Source organism: Sorghum bicolor, chromosome 6 (genome assembly GCF_000003195.3).
Source record: "Sorghum bicolor cultivar BTx623 chromosome 6, Sorghum_bicolor_NCBIv3, whole genome shotgun sequence".
Classification (NCBI taxonomy): domain Eukaryota; kingdom Viridiplantae; phylum Streptophyta; class Magnoliopsida; order Poales; family Poaceae; genus Sorghum; species Sorghum bicolor.
In genome coordinates, this window is record NC_012875.2 from 6,291,593 (window position 1) to 6,309,055 (window position 17,463).

Below are 17,463 nucleotides of genomic sequence, written 5' to 3' on the forward strand. Positions count from 1 at the left end.
CAAATCAGTTAAAATTAGTGCACAGCTCAACAACAAGCAAATGAATATGATTGCAGGTAACTGGAAGCAGTCGCAACCAGTTAAATCTAGTGTGCAGTCCAACAGCAAGCAGGAGAAAGAAAGCTGAAAGTAGTTGCAGCTAGTTAGAATCAGTTGAAAAAAATTTACAACTGCTGCTCGCTGTCTGTCTCGTGCGTAAGAAGGAAAAGACAAGGGACCATGTTTGCATAGGTTGCATATTGTGGGAGCTCTTGTCACAATAAATGAGAGAGAGAAAGAGAGTGGTGTTTTGTATGCTTGCATGCATGTGTGAACACACTTTAAGAAAAGGAGACAGTCATTGACCTTTGCTATTTATAGCATGGGATCCACTCAAATACAAGGAGGTACTTAATTATTTTGAGGTGCTGCTCATCCTTCAGAAAGGAGTTTGGCAAGAGTGCATGCGTGTGAACTGCTGGGAAGTTGTAGCTCTTTGCTGCTCACTCATTTATTTGGTGGAGCCCAATGCTGAGAGAATGCAGAGGGCCACTCAGTGTCTATGTTGTCCGTTGTGGCAAACGGCACTATTGTTTGCCTGTTGGAGAGGTGGCTGGCCAAGTATTTTAGACCGAGCGTTTCCTTTCCCTTCTGTAACTCTCGGGAACACATAAGAGAGAGCTCTCCTATTATTTTTCACACAATGGAGAGCAAGCAGTGAGGGTTCCTCATCTCTTCTCTCTCTCATGGATTTGAGTAGAGAGATTGAGAACCCTTTGTGGTGTGGATGAGAGGTTAAAGATCCACCATTTTTCCTTCCTCTCCCTCTGATGCTTGGTGCTATTTCGAGTGAGGGAGTGAGAGCCTAGTGTGTGCATTCGGGATTTGCATTTGGTGGTACTAGAAAATCTTTGTGATTGAGGATTTCTTGTTACTCTTGGTGATTGCTATCACCTAGATGGTTGGGTGGTTTGTGACTCCGTTTGAAGCACGCGAGAAGATTGTGCGGTGCTCCAGAGGAGGATTTGTGAGGGGTACTGTGCTCACCCCGCGGGGATCGTGAAGAGCAACTATTGTAGAGCGAGACGCGAAGGGCGACAAGTGGTCCGGCCGGGTCAAGTGCTAGAGCTTGTGATAAGCATTTTTTTTTATTTGGTGGCACTAGAAAATTTGAAGAAAATAATGCCTACTCCCTCTGTGCTATAAATAATTGTATTTCTTTGACTTCTATGATTCATATTTGACCGTTTGTCTTATTAAAAAAACTAATAAATATTATTTATTTTTTATGACTTATTTTGTTGTTAGTTATATTTTTATAATAATTTATTTATTTTATTATTTATACAAAAAATTTAAATAAAAAAAATAGTCGAATTGTAGCCATAAAAAATGTATTTATTTGTGGCACGGAGGGAGTAGACCGAAGGACCCAGAAGCCGTACAGATCAACCGGCAGCTAGCATTCTCTCATTTTATAAACCCTGGCGCTGTAGCCATGGCCGCTGCCTCTCTCCTGTCCCCGTCCTGCGCGCTCTTCCGCCGCCTTCCCTGCGCGTCGCACATCTCCTCGTCGCACTTCAAGGTTCCGTGTTCCGTACTGGAGGATTTGGATTGATGATTGCGGAGACTTCGCTCAGGTTTCACTCACCATTCCCCGTTGGGATATTTTCTTGATTTCGCAGAGGTTCGACCGGGTTCGCCGGTTCTCGCCCGCCGCCATGTCGACTTTCTCAGGGCCAAAGGAGGCGCCAGCGAATAACCCGGGGCTCCAAACCGAGGTCGACCCCGCCACCAAGGGCTACTTCTTGCAGCAAACGGTAACCCCAGCTTTAGTCCTGTCTATTTCACCGAGGTGTTCATCAAGCACTTGTGCGTGCTATTCAGCTCGGATTTCCAGTTTTGGTGCTCGATGTGTGGATTTGACATAAGTAGTCCTGGTGCACTCGATAAGCAGCTGTGTTCTATATCATATTTGGCTATTTGCCTCCCACCCCAATCCAAATTCGCTGCTGCTCATGTTCTGCGGAATACAAGGAAAAAAATGTATCTGATGTAACATAACAATGCATTTTAATTATACCTATCAAAAAATTTGGATATCTCAATTCTGAATCAGATCCAACTCTGAGCTTACTTTGTTACAAGAGCTTGTAAGGCAGGACTGAGAGCTCTATATCCTGATTCACCCTGGAAGCTCAGTTTTCCATTTTTTTCCCTCGAACTTGTAGGAGAGCTGGACATCACTGCATTAACACACAATTGCTTTCGATTGTTCTGTTGGAAAAGCAGAAAGAAATTTACAGATTCTGGACATCACTGCATTAACACACAATTGCTTTCCATTGTTCTGTTGCCTGTTGGAAAAGCAGAAAGAAATTTACAGATTTTGATTGGGTCATCAAAACAATATCTGCATGTATGACCAAACCTCAAAGAAATTCACACGTATCTGAAAACACTCATTTTCAGAGAACATAAGGGGTTAAGGCAGGAGGACATGAACAAGCTCTTTTGGTCACATTGAGCATGTTTGGTTCTCTTGCTCGCCCTTGCCCAACAAGGTTAGAGGGGAAGGAAGCACCTTTGTATACTCTTGCTCGCCCTCACCTAGCAAGGTTTGCCTTGCGTAACATTTCCAAGATAAACTAGTGGGCAAAGTTGAGCAAGACAACAAATCCTGCCCATAGTTGCTTGATTCCGCATGAAGAAATTCACAAGCTCCATCTCTGTGGTACACTTCTTGAAGTTTTATCTGGTCCTTAAATATCATATCGTAAATCATAGTTTATGGTTGAAAACGTTTCAAGTGCACCTGCCATTTTCACATTTCAATGGTCAGATGTAAATAATTTTGTCTGAAGCACAAGAACAAAGCACCATGGGGGTAGGCTTGTGTGAGAAACACATTCAGACAGTTTCATAATGCAGTTGTGCTGCAGTGCTCTTCAGCAAAGCACCATGGCAGAGGTACTGGGAATGCAGCACTATAGATGTTCAAAGAATCATGTGAGCAGAGGAAACACACTCACATTCAGAAAACATATATTCAGTTTGTTTGCATTCACAATTTCACAACCTTTTCACTTTTTGCATTTATATTTCATGATTGGATCAGCTCTAGCAAGAACATGCTGCAGCTACTGGTTACATGTAAAAACTGGAGTGAAAATCATAATTTAGTACCATGTCATTTCTAGAAGTGTAGGCCTGACGCAGTGGTAGAAGCTCTCCACTTGTGTCCTCGAGGTATTCATGATTGAATCAGCTCTAGCAAGAACATGCTGCAGCTACTGGTTACATGTTAAAACTGGAGTGAAAATCATAATTTAGTACCATGTCATTTCTCGAAGTGTAGGCCTGGCGCAGTGGTAGAAGCTCTCCACTTGTGTCCTCAAGGTTCTAGGTTAGGTCCAGCCTTCCTTGCAAAATAAATTGAGGGTAAGACTGCCTAGAAATTCCCTTCCCTAAACCCTACCTTTGTGTGAGAGCCCTCAGCACCTTGTAAGCAGTTTTTGAACATGTCATTGTTAGCATGCACTATGAGCATGACAAGTAGCACGCATCGCATGTCCACAGAAAAATTAAGTGCCAGACATCACAAATAACTAAGCACATATAGGCAAATTCATGTTGCACTGGCAAAATCATCATCGTTCTATATACACGGATATCGATTTCTGCAAGGAATTGGTGCTTAGGAATTTGATTCTAAATGGACCCTTAAATATCAGAATTTGATTCTAAAATATTTAATGGGCTTGCATTGCTACTATTCCTGTTTCTTTGCTAAACTAATTGTTCCATGGTTTTGGAATTAACCATTGGTGGGCCAGCTTATTACTATAATCATTTCTGCTGTTGTACTTGCGGAGGTAATAGTCACGGAAATTTCTGTTGTTTTGTTTCAGATGTTACGTGTGAAGGACCCAAAAGTGAGCCTTGACTTCTACTCACGTGTGATGGGCATGTCGTGAGTTTTATTTCTTTCTCTTCCTCCAAATAATATGCCCATGCTGGAAAAAAAACGCAATGTCCACATCTTTTGAATTGCCCTCAATTGTGTTAAAGTGTCCTGCCTAGTTGCCTGTTGTGTTGATGATGAATGCCAAACTTTCCTGCCCCATACATGCAGGATACTACTTGCATTATTGTTTATTTGCTTTCTGGGTAATGTCAGCAAATCATTTGATGTTATCATTTAGTAATATAAGAAAAGGCTGTAGTCCAAAAGCTGATGTGATGTCATGAACCTTGTTTTTGGTGGGTTGATGTCATGGGCATAAAGAGGGGCGCCGTAGGGCGCAAGTGTCCTAGTTGGGCCTTAAGCCCATTAGTGTTAATTAGTGTCTCTCTTAGTTATTTGTCTATAGGAATAGTACCATATTGTCTAGGCACAAGAGGTGTTAGTCCTATGTACCTTTTATATTCAGCCCATGGGGCACAATGGAAAGCAAGCAATGAATTATGAAGAAACAATTCTAGTCTCCCTCAATCTTTCAAGCTCTTGGCAAAGCATAAGGCCTAGTTATCCCAAATACACCTCGTCCATAACAGGTGATAAAGCGCAGACTGCAGAAACTAGAAAGAGGTCATACATAATGGCTGGAAGGAAGGAGGTGCAATGGAGTGAATAGATCTAGATTTTTGGGGTTGGTGTGATTATTTGTTTCATGCATTGTTTCATTTGTACTTAATTCCGGACAGCATGTTGCCTCTCCTGATATACACAAGTGCTAGCTATTTTATCTAGTCGAAGCTAATTGTTAGACACCAATCACAAAAGATTGGATCTAATCCTTAATTAAATGGTACTCCCTCTATTCCAAATTATAAGATGTTTTGGTATTCCTAGATACATAGTTTTCACTCTGTTTCTAGACACAATTTATATCTAGGTGCGTAGCAAAAGCTATGAATCTAGAAAAGGCAAAACGTCTTATAATTTGGAATGGAGGGAGTAACTTGATTGTCAAGTGAATGCTGCAGCTGGTTTACCTTTTTCGTTGCTGCTTCGTTGCATGCTTTTTGGTAGTTATTAGCCTCTTCCTATTGAATTATTCAAATCAGTAAAATGAAGTAAATGGAAAATGCAATTGAGTGGCGAAATTAACTATAATTTTTATTGGATTGGCAGCTTTACTCCTTCAGTTTGGTGTAGCCACGAAATCTCTGGTGCCTAAATTATCTCTAGCACATCACTGAACCACATATGTGAACATGATGCTGAAGACACTCCAAACTTAGCAATTTCACGAGCAAAATAATTAGAAGTGAATAAATAATAAAACTTATACATTTTGAGAATTTTAGCAACTGAGGTTATGTTGAGTAATGCAGGTTGGAGTTGGATGATTAAATATTTGAGTACTGAAATCCTGATAGGATTTGTTGTTTCGAAAAAGCTGAATTTTGAAAAGCTCTGTGACTGCTTTTAGATAAGTCTGATGGAATAGATGACCATTATGAAGCACCACTGAATTGCGAGGTGTATAGTTTAATCATTACTGTCATCTTCACATAGCAAGAAGATGAGGATCAAACAGCAAAGACAAACTTGCTAGTTACTAGTAGAAATAGAGCAAGAAAATGGAGGAGCTCATCTTGGTACTCCCATGATCTAAACTATGTTTGAGGCTGTAGCAGAGATGTGACCTCCTCAATCCAGTGGTGAATGGAGTGAAGTCAAGATGGCAATGGGCACAAACCCACTGGGTTTTACTGCCCCAAACCCATGCCCATGAAAACCAAATGGACCCATTATAAAACCCATGACCCATCTTCCTGGGAGCCGGAGAGCAACGCCATGAGCAAAGTGTGGAGCTGGGAGAGTGAGAGCGTGAGACACTATCTAGAAGAGAAGGATGTGGATTCTGGAATCTGGAGTGCTGTGCGTGTGCGTTGGTGACGGAGACGTGAGTCTGTGAGACCGCGACTTCTCCATGTGCGGCTCAAGTTTATGTGCGGGGGCTGGGGGTGGGGATTGTGTTAGGTTAGGGTTTGAGGTTAGTCTGTATTTTATACTGCTGGGACTTGGGCTAGGCTGTATGGTGGGCTGAGGAACATACATGGGCTGGCCTATTTACTGGAGTGGAGCGGGTAAAAATAACCCATGGGTTCTCGGGTTCGGGTACTATAGGAACAGACCCATACCCGCCAGACCTGATGGGTTCGAGTTTTGTCCCATTAATAGACCCATGGGTTTGAAATTTGACCCAGACCCATGCCCCAATAAAGCAAAAACCCATCGGGTTTCGGGTACCCGTTGCCATCTCGAGAGTGAAGGGAAGAGAGGAGGCAATGGGAGCTCCTCAATCCGCCTGCATACAGGGAAGAGAAACCAGTGGATGGAGGGAAGAGAGGTGGTGTTAGAATGTAATATAACAGCCCATTGGGCGTGTATGGCCTATGGCCCATGTACATTGTAACCCTAGCCTATTAGGCTATATAATGAAGGTCACCCCCCCTAATTAGGGTGTGCGGTGTTTCTCTACATGGTATCATCCCTAATTCCGATTCTAATTTTCCGCTTCGCTTCTCCTCCACCCGTGCGTTCTCTCTGAGAACGCGCGCCACCGCACCATCGGCCGCGGCGTCCTCCTCGCGCCGCCGCCAGGTCCGCCGTCGCGGACCGTCCTCTTCGCGCCGCCGCCAGGTCCGCCGTCGCGGACCGATCGCGTGCCTTCCAGGCCCGATCGCGTGCCTTCCAGGCCGCGCACGGATCGCGTCTCCGCGGTTCGCACGCGCGGATCGCGTCCGCCGCCGTCGTCCACGCCGGTTCGCACGCGCGGATCGCGTCCGCCGCCGTCGTCCACGCCGCGCGGCCTCCATCCCGCGCGGGTCGCGTCCGCCGCCGTCGTCCACGCCGCGCGGCCTCCATCCCGCGCGGGTCGCGTACGCCGCCGTCGTCCCGGAAGCGCGCCCAGGCCCGCCCGCCTTCGTCCGCGCACCGCCGTCCGTCCGTCCTGCGCGGCTCGCGGACCTGCGACTTCGCGCGACACTCCGTCCGTCCGTCCTGCGCGGCTCGCGGACCTCCGACTTCGCGCGACAATCCGTCACGCGGCTTCTGCGCGCGATCGTCTTCCAACTACGTCCATGACGTCGTCGTCGTCGAGTTCCTCCTCCATCCCCGGAGCCCAGTCGTCTGGCGCCATGGGGGACTCTGTCACTGCCCCCCTCTTCGCCGCCTACGCCTCCGTCAACGTCAAGCAGCACGTTCCCATCGCGCTCAGCCTCGAGCGCCCAAACTACTCCAAGTGGAAGGCCTTCTTCACTGCCCTCTGCGGCAAGTACGGTCTGCTCGGCCACATCGACGGCACAGCGGCCGCGCGCCCGGCTGACCCCCTGTGGTCTCAGCCTGACGCCTGCATCCGCGGCTGGATGTACGGCTCCGTCGACGACGCCGTCCTCGACCTCGCCATGGAACCCGACCAGGATGCGCGCGCTCTGTGGGTTTCTATCGAGGCCCTGTTCCAGGCGAACAAGGAGTCCCGCGCTGTCGTCCTCGAGCAGGAGTTCCACAACCTGCTCCAGGGCGATCTCTCCATCGACGTCTACGCCCAGCAGATGAAGCGCACCGCCGATGCCCTCCGGGAGGTCGGTCACACCGTCTCTCCTGCGCAACTGGTGCTCAACCTTCTGCGTGGCCTTAACCCCCGCTTCGCCAACACCGCTGACATCATCTCCAACACGTCGCCGCTTCCCGACTTCAAGGCTGCCACCAACATGCTTCGCGTCAAGGAACTCCGCCTTGGCACCGAGGGCAAGGCGGCCTCGGCCTCAGCTCTGGCTGCTTCCACCACCTCAGCCTGCCCATCGCAGTCCTGCCAGTCCACCCCTCCTGCGTCCACCAATCGTGGGGGCGGTGGCAAGGGCAAGGGTGGCAAGGGCAAGGGCAGCCGTGGTGGCAACGGTGGTGGCAACGGTGGCAGTGGCAGTGGCGGTGGTGGGCGCTACCAGCAGCAAGGTGGCAACGGCGGCGGTGGCCGCAACCAGCAGCAAGGCGGCAACTTCGGCGGGCGTCAGCAAGCCGGCCCCTGGGTGTGCTACAGCCCTTGGGCTGCTCCGTGGCCCCCCCAGCAGCAGCAGCAGTGGGGTGCGCCGCCTGTGCCTCCTCCGCAGGCACACACCGCCTTCGCGCCGCCACAGTTCTCCACTGCCGGCGGTCCCCCGGCGTACGGGCCTCCGGGCAGCTGGGACTCGGCGGGACTGATTGCCGCCCTCAACCAGATGGCGGTTCAGGGGTCTCCTCCTTGGGTAATGGACAGCGGAGCGACATCCCACATGTCCTCAAATGACGGTATACTTCTCTCCCGTCTCCCATCACCACCGTCCTCCATTATGGTCGGTAATGGGCAATCCATTCCTGTTCTTAGTCGTGGCACTTCTCGTTTACAGCTAGCTGATCGCTCCTTTCATCTTGATAATGTTCTTGTCGCTCCACAGCTTTCTCGTAATCTGTTATCTGTTCGACAGCTTACTCGCGACAATAACTGTTCTATTGAGTTTGACGCCTCTGGTTTTTCTGTGAAGGATCTCCAGACCAAGATGGTCCTTCTTCGGTGCAATAGCAACGGGGATCTCTACACCATACCACATCACATGCCGTCTCGCTGTCATGTCGCCGTAGTCTCCCCGGAACTTTGGCACTCCCGTCTTGGTCATCCTGCACCCGCCGTCGTCAGCACCCTACATAAGCTATCAGCTATTCATTGTAATAAAGCAGCCCGCCGCATTTGTCATGCCTGCCAGCTAGGCAAACACGCTAGGCTGCCCTTTACTAGTTCAGTTTCTAGCACATCAGTACCTTTTGCACTTGTTCATTGTGATGTCTGGACCTCTCCAGTTTCGAGTATTTCAGGCTATAAATATTATCTTGTGATGGTCGATGATTATACACATTATTGTTGGATTTTTCCACTTCGCCACAAATCTGAAGTTCATGGTCATATTGTTCAGTTTGTTGCTTACGCTCACACACAGTTTAGTCTTCCTGTGCGCTGTTTTCAGGCAGATAACGGCACCGAGTTCATCAACACCGCCACTGCTACCTTCCTGGCTAGCCGTGGCACACTCCTCCGCACTTCGTGCCCGCACACATCTGCTCAAAACGGCAAGGCTGAGCGGATGCTACGCACCCTGAACAATGCAGTCCGCACGCTTCTGATTCACGCTGCGATGCCTTCTTCCTATTGGGTTGAAGCTCTCTCCACCGCCGTGTTTTTGATCAACCGGCGTCCATCCTCGTCCATAAATAACAGTATACCCTATCATCTCCTTTTTCACAAGATGCCCGATTACTCATCACTTCGTGTTTTCGGCTGTTTGTGCTATCCCAACCTCAGTGCCACGACTCGCCACAAATTATCTCCTCGCTCTACGGCGTGTGTCTTTCTCGGTTACCCTCCTTCGCAGAAGGGATACCGCTGTCTTGACCTTTCCTCCCGCAAGATTATTATCTCGCGACACGTCGTTTTTGATGAGACTCACTTTCCGTTTGCGGCCTCCAAGCCCCATCCGGATTCATTTGATTTTCTGTTACAGGATATACTTCCAGCGCCTCCTCCGTCCATCTCGGACGTTAGGCGCACGCCGGCTGTGGAGGACGCCGGCGACCCCATCAGTTTCGACCCTGCCATTCTGTGGCATGGCCGGCTGCCCCAGGTTGCAGCAGGACTTCAGCAGGCTGTCCCAGCCGGCCCTGCAGCACTCCAGCAGGCTGCTTCTGCCCCTGCTGCGGCTGCTGTTCCACCCGGCGCTGCTGCTCCAGCCGCGGCAGCACCACCTGCTGCTGCTGCACCGGCTGCTCCAGGCGCTGCTGCACCAGCGGCCCCTGTGCAGCCCCCTCTTCGCGTCTACACGCGTCGACCGGCACCGATCATGCCTGCCGCGCCTCCTCCGGAGCCGCCGCCGGCGGACGTACCTCCATCCCGGGCGACCAGATCCCGGACGGGGTCTTTGCCACCACCTGTTCAGCGCTACGGCTTCGCTGCGACGTCGTCATCCTCGGCTTCACCGCTGCCCGCCAACTCTCGTGCCGCCCTGGCCGACCCCAATTGGAGGGCTGCGATGCATGAAGAGTACAAGGCGCTCATGGATAATGGCACCTGGCGCCTCGTACCTCGACCACCGCGGGCTAATGTTATCACCGGCAAGTGGGTCTTCAAGCACAAGTATCATGCTGATGGCTCCCTTGCCCGTCATAAAGCCCGGTGGGTCGTTCGTGGTTTCTCGCAGCAGCACGGCATCGACTACGACGAGACTTTCAGCCCGGTTGTCAAGCCGGCCACCATCCGCGTCGTCCTCAGCATCGCCGCCTCCGCTGCGTGGCCCATTCATCAGTTGGACGTGAAGAACGCCTTTCTTCATGGCCACCTGAATGAGACTGTCTACTGCCAGCAGCCGCCTGGTTTCATCGACTCGGCTGCTCCAGATCATGTCTGCCTCCTGCAAAAGTCCCTGTACGGACTCAAGCAGGCGCCCAGAGCCTGGTACCAGCGGTTCGGCAGCTTCGTCCAGCAGTCTGGCTTCACAGCTTCGACCTCTGACAGCTCTCTCTTTGTATACAAAGAGGGTGCCGACACCGCCTATCTGCTGCTCTACGTCGACGACATCATCCTGACAGCCTCGTCGCCTGCGCTACTACGGCGCATCACCGAGCTCCTCCACTCTGAGTTCGCCATGACTGATCTCGGGGATCTGCATCACTTCCTCGGGATCGCAGTCACGCGGACCACCGGTGGGCTTTTTCTCTCGCAGCGCCAGTACGCTGTGGAACTCCTCCAGCGCGCTGGCATGGCCGAGTGCCACTCTACAGCGACTCCTGTGGACACTCGGGCCAAGCTCTCCGCTACAGACGGCGCCCCGGTGGCGGATGCTACTCAGTACCGCAGTCTTGCTGGTGCTTTGCAGTATCTCACGCTTACTCGCCCGGATCTTGCCTATGCTGTCCAGCAGGTGTGTCTCTTCATGCACGACCCGCGCAAGCCTCATCTGGCGATGCTCAAGCGTGTCCTGCGGTATGTGAAGGGTACGCTGTCCACCGGTCTCCACATCGGAGTTGGTGGCCTCGACACCTTGACCGCCTACTCCGATGCTGATTGGGCAGGTTGTCCGGATTCTCGGCGTTCCACTTCGGGCTACTGCGTCTTCCTCGGCGACAACTTGGTCTCTTGGTCCTCAAAGCGACAAACTACGGTTTCTCGTTCGAGTGCGGAGGCTGAGTATCGTGCGGTTGCGCACGCTGTGGCTGAGACTTGTTGGCTTCGTCGGCTGCTTCAGGAGCTTCATGCACCCATCTCTTCGGCGACGATCGTCTACTGTGATAATGTTAGTGCTGTCTACATGACTCAGAATCCAGTTCATCATCGTCGCACGAAGCACATTGAGATCGACATTCACTTCGTCCGTGACAAGGTGGCTTTGGGACAGGTCCGGGTGCTCCATGTCCCTTCGTCTCATCAGTTCGCGGACATTATGACCAAAGGGTTACCTGTACAGTTGTTTACTGATTTTAGGTCCAGTCTTTGTGTTTACTGATTTTAGGTCCAGTCTTTGTGTTCGTGACACTCCCGCTTAGACTGAGGGAGGGTGTTAGAATGTAATATAACAGCCCATTGGGCGTGTATGGCCTATGGCCCATGTACATTGTAACCCTAGCCTATTAGGCTATATAATGAAGGTCACCCCCCCTAATTAGGGTGTGCGGTGTTTCTCTACAGGTGGAGAGACTAGAGTTGGCAGCTTCCCCCATGCAGCATCCTGGCTAGCAGCAAGAGCGTCTCCCACAAATCCCGCGCCACACGAGCTCCTGTCTACCTGCAGGTGGCGCACAAGCTCTAGTGAAGTGACCAGCTACAGCCAGTTTGAATCTCATACCTAGTCGTCCAACACCAAATTGCCCAATTATTTGTGACTAATCGATGACTTGATTTCTTGTCATTCTAGTCGAATCGTTGTGCCTAATTGAGGAAAGAAGACCAATAAGCCTGACTAATCACCACTAATTGTGATTGGTCGGGCGACTTGGTAACACTGCTATTTTGAAACTAAATCTTAGAAAAGTAATATCTCAGAATCCACATACATGCCAGATTGTGGATTATAATGGTAGTGGTAGCTGCATTCTGTGAATTGATTCTAGCACACTGTTTGTTTTAGCTTTGGTTTCTCATGGCAGAGTTTAGGATCACATTTTAAACAAATAGACCATATATTTATATTAGATCTACACCTAAACATTTATTTCCTATAACTGTAGGCAAATGAGACCTGTGTTGATTTCTCAAAGGGAGAGTTTTTTTTTTTCTGATTATGCTAGATTTCTCAACATGTTGTATTATCAACTGCAGTGTTTTGTATTGGGTAATTTCGCACCAGTACACTGAACGAGTCAATTATTTTCTGCAATGACTTGAATAATTCATTCTGGATCTTCTGTATTCTAATTGAAGGCAAAAAAAAGATGAAAATTGACCTACCTCCGATTGTAACTCTACATAGTCACATCTGGCTTTGTAAACAGCTGCAACTTAGTCTACACAGGCTATTACGATTTCTTTTGATGCTGAACACACTGGAGAATAGTTGAAGTTTTTGTGGCTCCAGATTCCTGTTGATACCATTGCTAATTTATTACTACTATTGTCATCACCACCAAAATAAGTAGTTTGGTCATTGTTTTGTGTTCGGGATCAAAAGGTTTTCTAGGTATCTGGTATTTACATGTCTTATGATGTGCACTTTCTTCCCAAGGTTGCTGAAAAGGTTGGATTTTGAAGAGATGAAATTCAGTTTGTATTTTCTTGGTTACGAGGTATAAGTTTCTATGGACTTGTGAAACTATGCATCACCTGAAAATAGAATTTGTACAATCCTGATTCTTAAGTATTTTTAATCTACTGTGAGCTTGTAGGATGTGACCTCAGCCCCTGACAATCATATCAAGCGGACTGAATGGACTTTTAGGCAAAAAGCTACTCTTGAGCTCACCCAGTGCGTCTTGTTACCCTTTATCTTTGTGAGATGCCCTTCTTTATTAGCTTGAATTGTCACCAGCAAATGAATTAACACTTGGTATCTGTAGCAACTGGGGCACGGAAAATGACCCTGAATTCAAAGGTTACCATAATGGGAACTCAGACCCTCGTGGTTTTGGTATGTGCTTGGACCATCCATGTTCAATTGAAATGACTGACAGTTGCTGTTTCTGAAATCATAGTCATAGTTTAGGTGCTCTAAGATATATATAATTGTGAATCACAGGTCATATAGGAGTAACTGTGGATGATGTCCACAAGGCATGTGAACGCTTTGAACGTCTTGGGGTTGAGTTTGTGAAGAAACCTGATGATGGTAAGTTAATTTGCTTTGTAGTGTTATTCAAACAAGAAAAATAGTTAAATGCTTCTTTCTGTAAGATTTGCAGGGTTATGGTATAGTTGGGTATATGACTAGGACCGATGTACAATAAGATTGTCCAAAATAGTGACCTGTGGTGTTTATTTGAGTCATAACTTTACTCTGGCAGTATACAAACTTTATATTTGTGTTGTCCACCCTTATGCATCTGTAGGGGCCATCTTGATAGTCATTACCAACCTTTGTCTAACTCTACAAGAAAAATGAGAAGTGGCCAGTTCTGCAGTTTATGTTAGTATGGTGAAGCCTATGGTTGCATAGGAACACGAACAATTAACTTATGTAAGCATTGAAAGCTTTGCTTTCTTAAAATCATGAAGAACGACATGCTCTTAACCTCTTTGGCTTATGGTTGATCACCTGCCTATTACCTTCAATCTGGTCATGACACCCCTTTACATTCTTATCTCTGTAGCACATTGCCCTGCGATTTGACAGATGGTCTTTGGCTGCAGGAAAAATCAAAGGCATCGCCTTCATCAAAGATCCTGACGGTTACTGGATCGAAATCTTTGACCACACCATTGGGACGGTGACTTCTTCAGCATCATGAAGTGCTGTTCTTCACATATTTAAGGAGGCTTTGTGTCCAGATTCTTTATACCTGTCATTGTGAACTACAGTTTCCTTGTATGGTGCACAAGAACATACAACTCTGGGCATATCAGGAGCTTCTTTTGATATGGGTGTCTGGAGTCTGGACTCGGATAAAGGGCTAGAATCTGCTTACTCCTTGTATCTTGTTGCATTAATAATATACTATGCACGAACTATGTTGAGGAATGAACAGTAGTGTTGGAAATAAAATAAGTTCAGATAAATTCAAGTTTTTGTTGCTTGTTTGCATATAGGCAGCCGTGAAATGTTCAATAAAATGCATACAGGTTGTAAGTAACTTGTTAGCAGGGGTTCTGTTGGGGATGTTACCCAAAGCTGCTGGGTCACACATTGGCTATTTAGTCACTGGATGGTTTACATGAGACAATTACTGATTTTTCAACTTGTGAGAAGGATAAATTTCTGTTGGGAGTTTGGGACACATCACTGGGTGAATCTCAGGAAATTCTCCCGGCACACACTACGCGACATAGTAGTTCATTAATCTCTGAATGCAACATAATCCATGGACACTTGCAACAAAGTTATGTGCACTGGCCAAGGCCTAGGCACTCAATGAAAAATGACAACCTAAAAAGTAGCAATCCCATAAGCTATTACATCTAGTGATAGAATTCCACATATGAAGATAGTCAAACATAGTTGACATTTGGAATGTAGTACTCTCTGTTTTGGATTACAAGACGTTTTGGTTTTTTTAGATATGTGGTTTTTGCATGCGTTTAGATATATATTATGTCTAGATACATAGTAAAAGCAATGTATCTAGAAAAACCAAAACGTCTTATAATTTGGAACATAAGCAATTCCGATCTGTGAAAATGATATGACCAATTCCTAGCATGATAATGACGCTGCAAGCAAGTAAGCCCATCGCTAGGAGACGGGACAATAATGAAATGACTATGTTAAATAATTGGGCTGATTCTGCTACAAAACTAGATGAGTGACAAAGCAATACACAAATTTTAAAATGGTTGTTTCATTGTAGGAGGGGGGTTAGACAGAGAGACCCTCTCTCTCCCTTGATGTTTGTTCTCACTGCAGATTTTCTACAAATCCTTGGCAACAGAGCCAAGGACATGGGTTTACTCAGTCTACCAATCCCAATGCAGATGGACACTGATTTCCCCATTGTACAATATGTGGATGACACCCTGATCATCATGGAAAGGGACCCTAGGCAATTATTCTTCGTGAAAACTTTGCTATACAACTTTTCTGAATCAATAGGCCTAAAGGTGAATTACAGCAAGTCAGCAAGTCAATGATGCTACCAATTGAAGAAAGGCTTGATTTGTTAGCCAGGACCTTTGGCTGCTCTAAAGGTACTCTTTCTTTCACATACTTGGGTCTACCTCTTGGAGTCACCAAACCAAAAGTTATTGATTTTCTACCTCTAGTTAATAAGTGCAAGAGAATACTTGGTGGTTGAATCAAGCTAGAAGGCTCCAAGTCACCAATGCAGTCCTTTCTTCCTTGCCAACATATTATATGTGTACTTTGGAGCTCCCTAAAGGTGTAATAAAACAAATTGACAAATTTAGAAAGAGCTGTCTATGGAGGGGTACAAATATAAATGGAGGGAGCTTTCTTAAAGCAGCCTGGAAAATGGTTTGTACCTCTAAGGAAGAAGGCGGCCTGGGGGTGATTAATTTGGAGCTTCAAAATCAAGCACTTTTGACGAAGAATCTTGATAATTCTACAGTAAGAGGGACATTCCTTGGGTAAACCTGGTATGAGAAAAACACTACAGAAAATGGCAAGCTTCCTGGAACTGTGAAGAAGGGATCCTTCCGGTGGAGGGACACTTTAAAAACACAACTTCAAAAAGATGGCTGTTATACAAATTGGAAATGGGCAAACTTGCTTCTTTTGGAAGGACAAATGGGCTTCTCAAACTCTTGAAGAGCAGTTCCCACTCTTGAAGAGCAGTTCCCTCAGGCTCAGTCATTTGCAAAAAAATAGATTCATTTCTGTTAAGAAAACTTTTGAAGAAGAAAACTTTATTGATCTCTTCAATTTACCTCTTTCTCAAGTGGCATTTGAGCAGACACCAGAGATTCAACAGGTATTCGGAAGCACACATCTAGATGATTTGACTACTGATGATGTTTGGACTTACTTTGGGGGCTCAACAAAATTCAGGTCAGTAGCTGCTTATAAAAAAAATGCTTGGGCATACTGAAATTGACCGAGCATTCAAATGGCTCTGAAAATCTTATTGTTAGCCAAAGCACAAAGTCTTTTACTGGCTACTTTTAAAAGACAGGTTAAGTACAAGAAATATTCTTAGAAGGAAGAGCATAGCTTTGGAATCATATAACTGTGAAATCTGCTCATTCATGGAAGAAGAAACTGTTGAACATTTGTTCTGGCATTGCCCTTTTGCCCAACAGTGCTGAGGATTCTTAAATCTACAAACAGTTAATGCAGGAGGGACATTTGAAAATGTGCTGGCTATCAAGGAACAAATGCAAAGTCAGTTCATCATGGTGGCTATGATTCTTATGAGTTGACAATTTGGTGGGCCATGAATGAACTGATCTTCAATAACAATCAAGTTGGAATTCAAGACTGCAGGATCTTTTTTTACAGAGAATTAAAACTAGTTTCCCTTCGGGTAAAGGCTAGTCTGTCTGCTTCTTACAACCTATGGATCCAACTTCTGTCGTTACACTCATTTTCTTTATTTCTTTCTTTTGTTTCTTGAGCCTGTTTTTTGGCTCAAGCTAGCTTAGCTCTGTGCTCTTTTTGTTTTTGGTTTTCTGTGTACTCTGTACTCTGTTCTTTTGTTTTTAATAAATTCCTATAGGGGTCTGGGCCCCTCCAATTTCCTAAAAAGAAATCAAAATAGTTGTGGTCAACTGGTGGCAATGCCTGTAATCGGACTTTGATAGGGAACTCTGGGTCTTATGTTCAAACTGTATACATTGCTATTAACACTGTGCCAAGATGAGGCCTTATTTCCCTAGGATCAAAGCCTAAATTACAAGATTTCAAGTATCGGATATCCAGAAGCTATAAAAATATGCGAAAGCTATATCATTAGTGTATCATTTCATCAACTATTAAGTAGAGAGTAGAATGGTGAGGTATAGATTATAGTCGTCTAGAATAAAAGAAAATTGAATATTTTCCTCGATTAGGATTAGTGGTGTTTAAAAGAAGTTTGCGTTTGAATCAAATTGTGGTGTTTAGCATAGCTAGAAAAACATCCTTAGCAATAACAGAACAATTAGCAAAATCATAACAACATGTCTCCAAAAGGTAGAATGGAGAAAGCAGTAATTAGCATAGTACTCCCTCCATTCTAAATATAAATCATTCCAAGAATCTTGGAGAGTTAAAGCATTTTCAAGTTTGACCAAAAATATAAAGAGAAATATAAAGATTTATGTCATAAATAGGTACACTATGAAAATATAACTAACAAAGAATCTAAAG

At 46.3% G+C, this 17,463-nt stretch overlaps 1 protein-coding gene across 1 annotated transcript; it reads left to right on the plus strand.

The window, feature by feature from the left end:
- LOC110436241 (lactoylglutathione lyase) lies at positions 1,407–14,246 on the plus strand. The gene is made up of 8 exons (XM_021462745.1): positions 1,407–1,564; positions 1,665–1,799; positions 3,891–3,952; positions 12,733–12,793; positions 12,893–12,972; positions 13,064–13,134; positions 13,243–13,332; positions 13,854–14,246. Exons 1-8 carry the CDS (start codon positions 1,478–1,480, stop codon positions 13,949–13,951), a joined length of 684 nt encoding a protein of 227 aa, XP_021318420.1. The 5' UTR covers positions 1,407–1,477; the 3' UTR covers positions 13,952–14,246.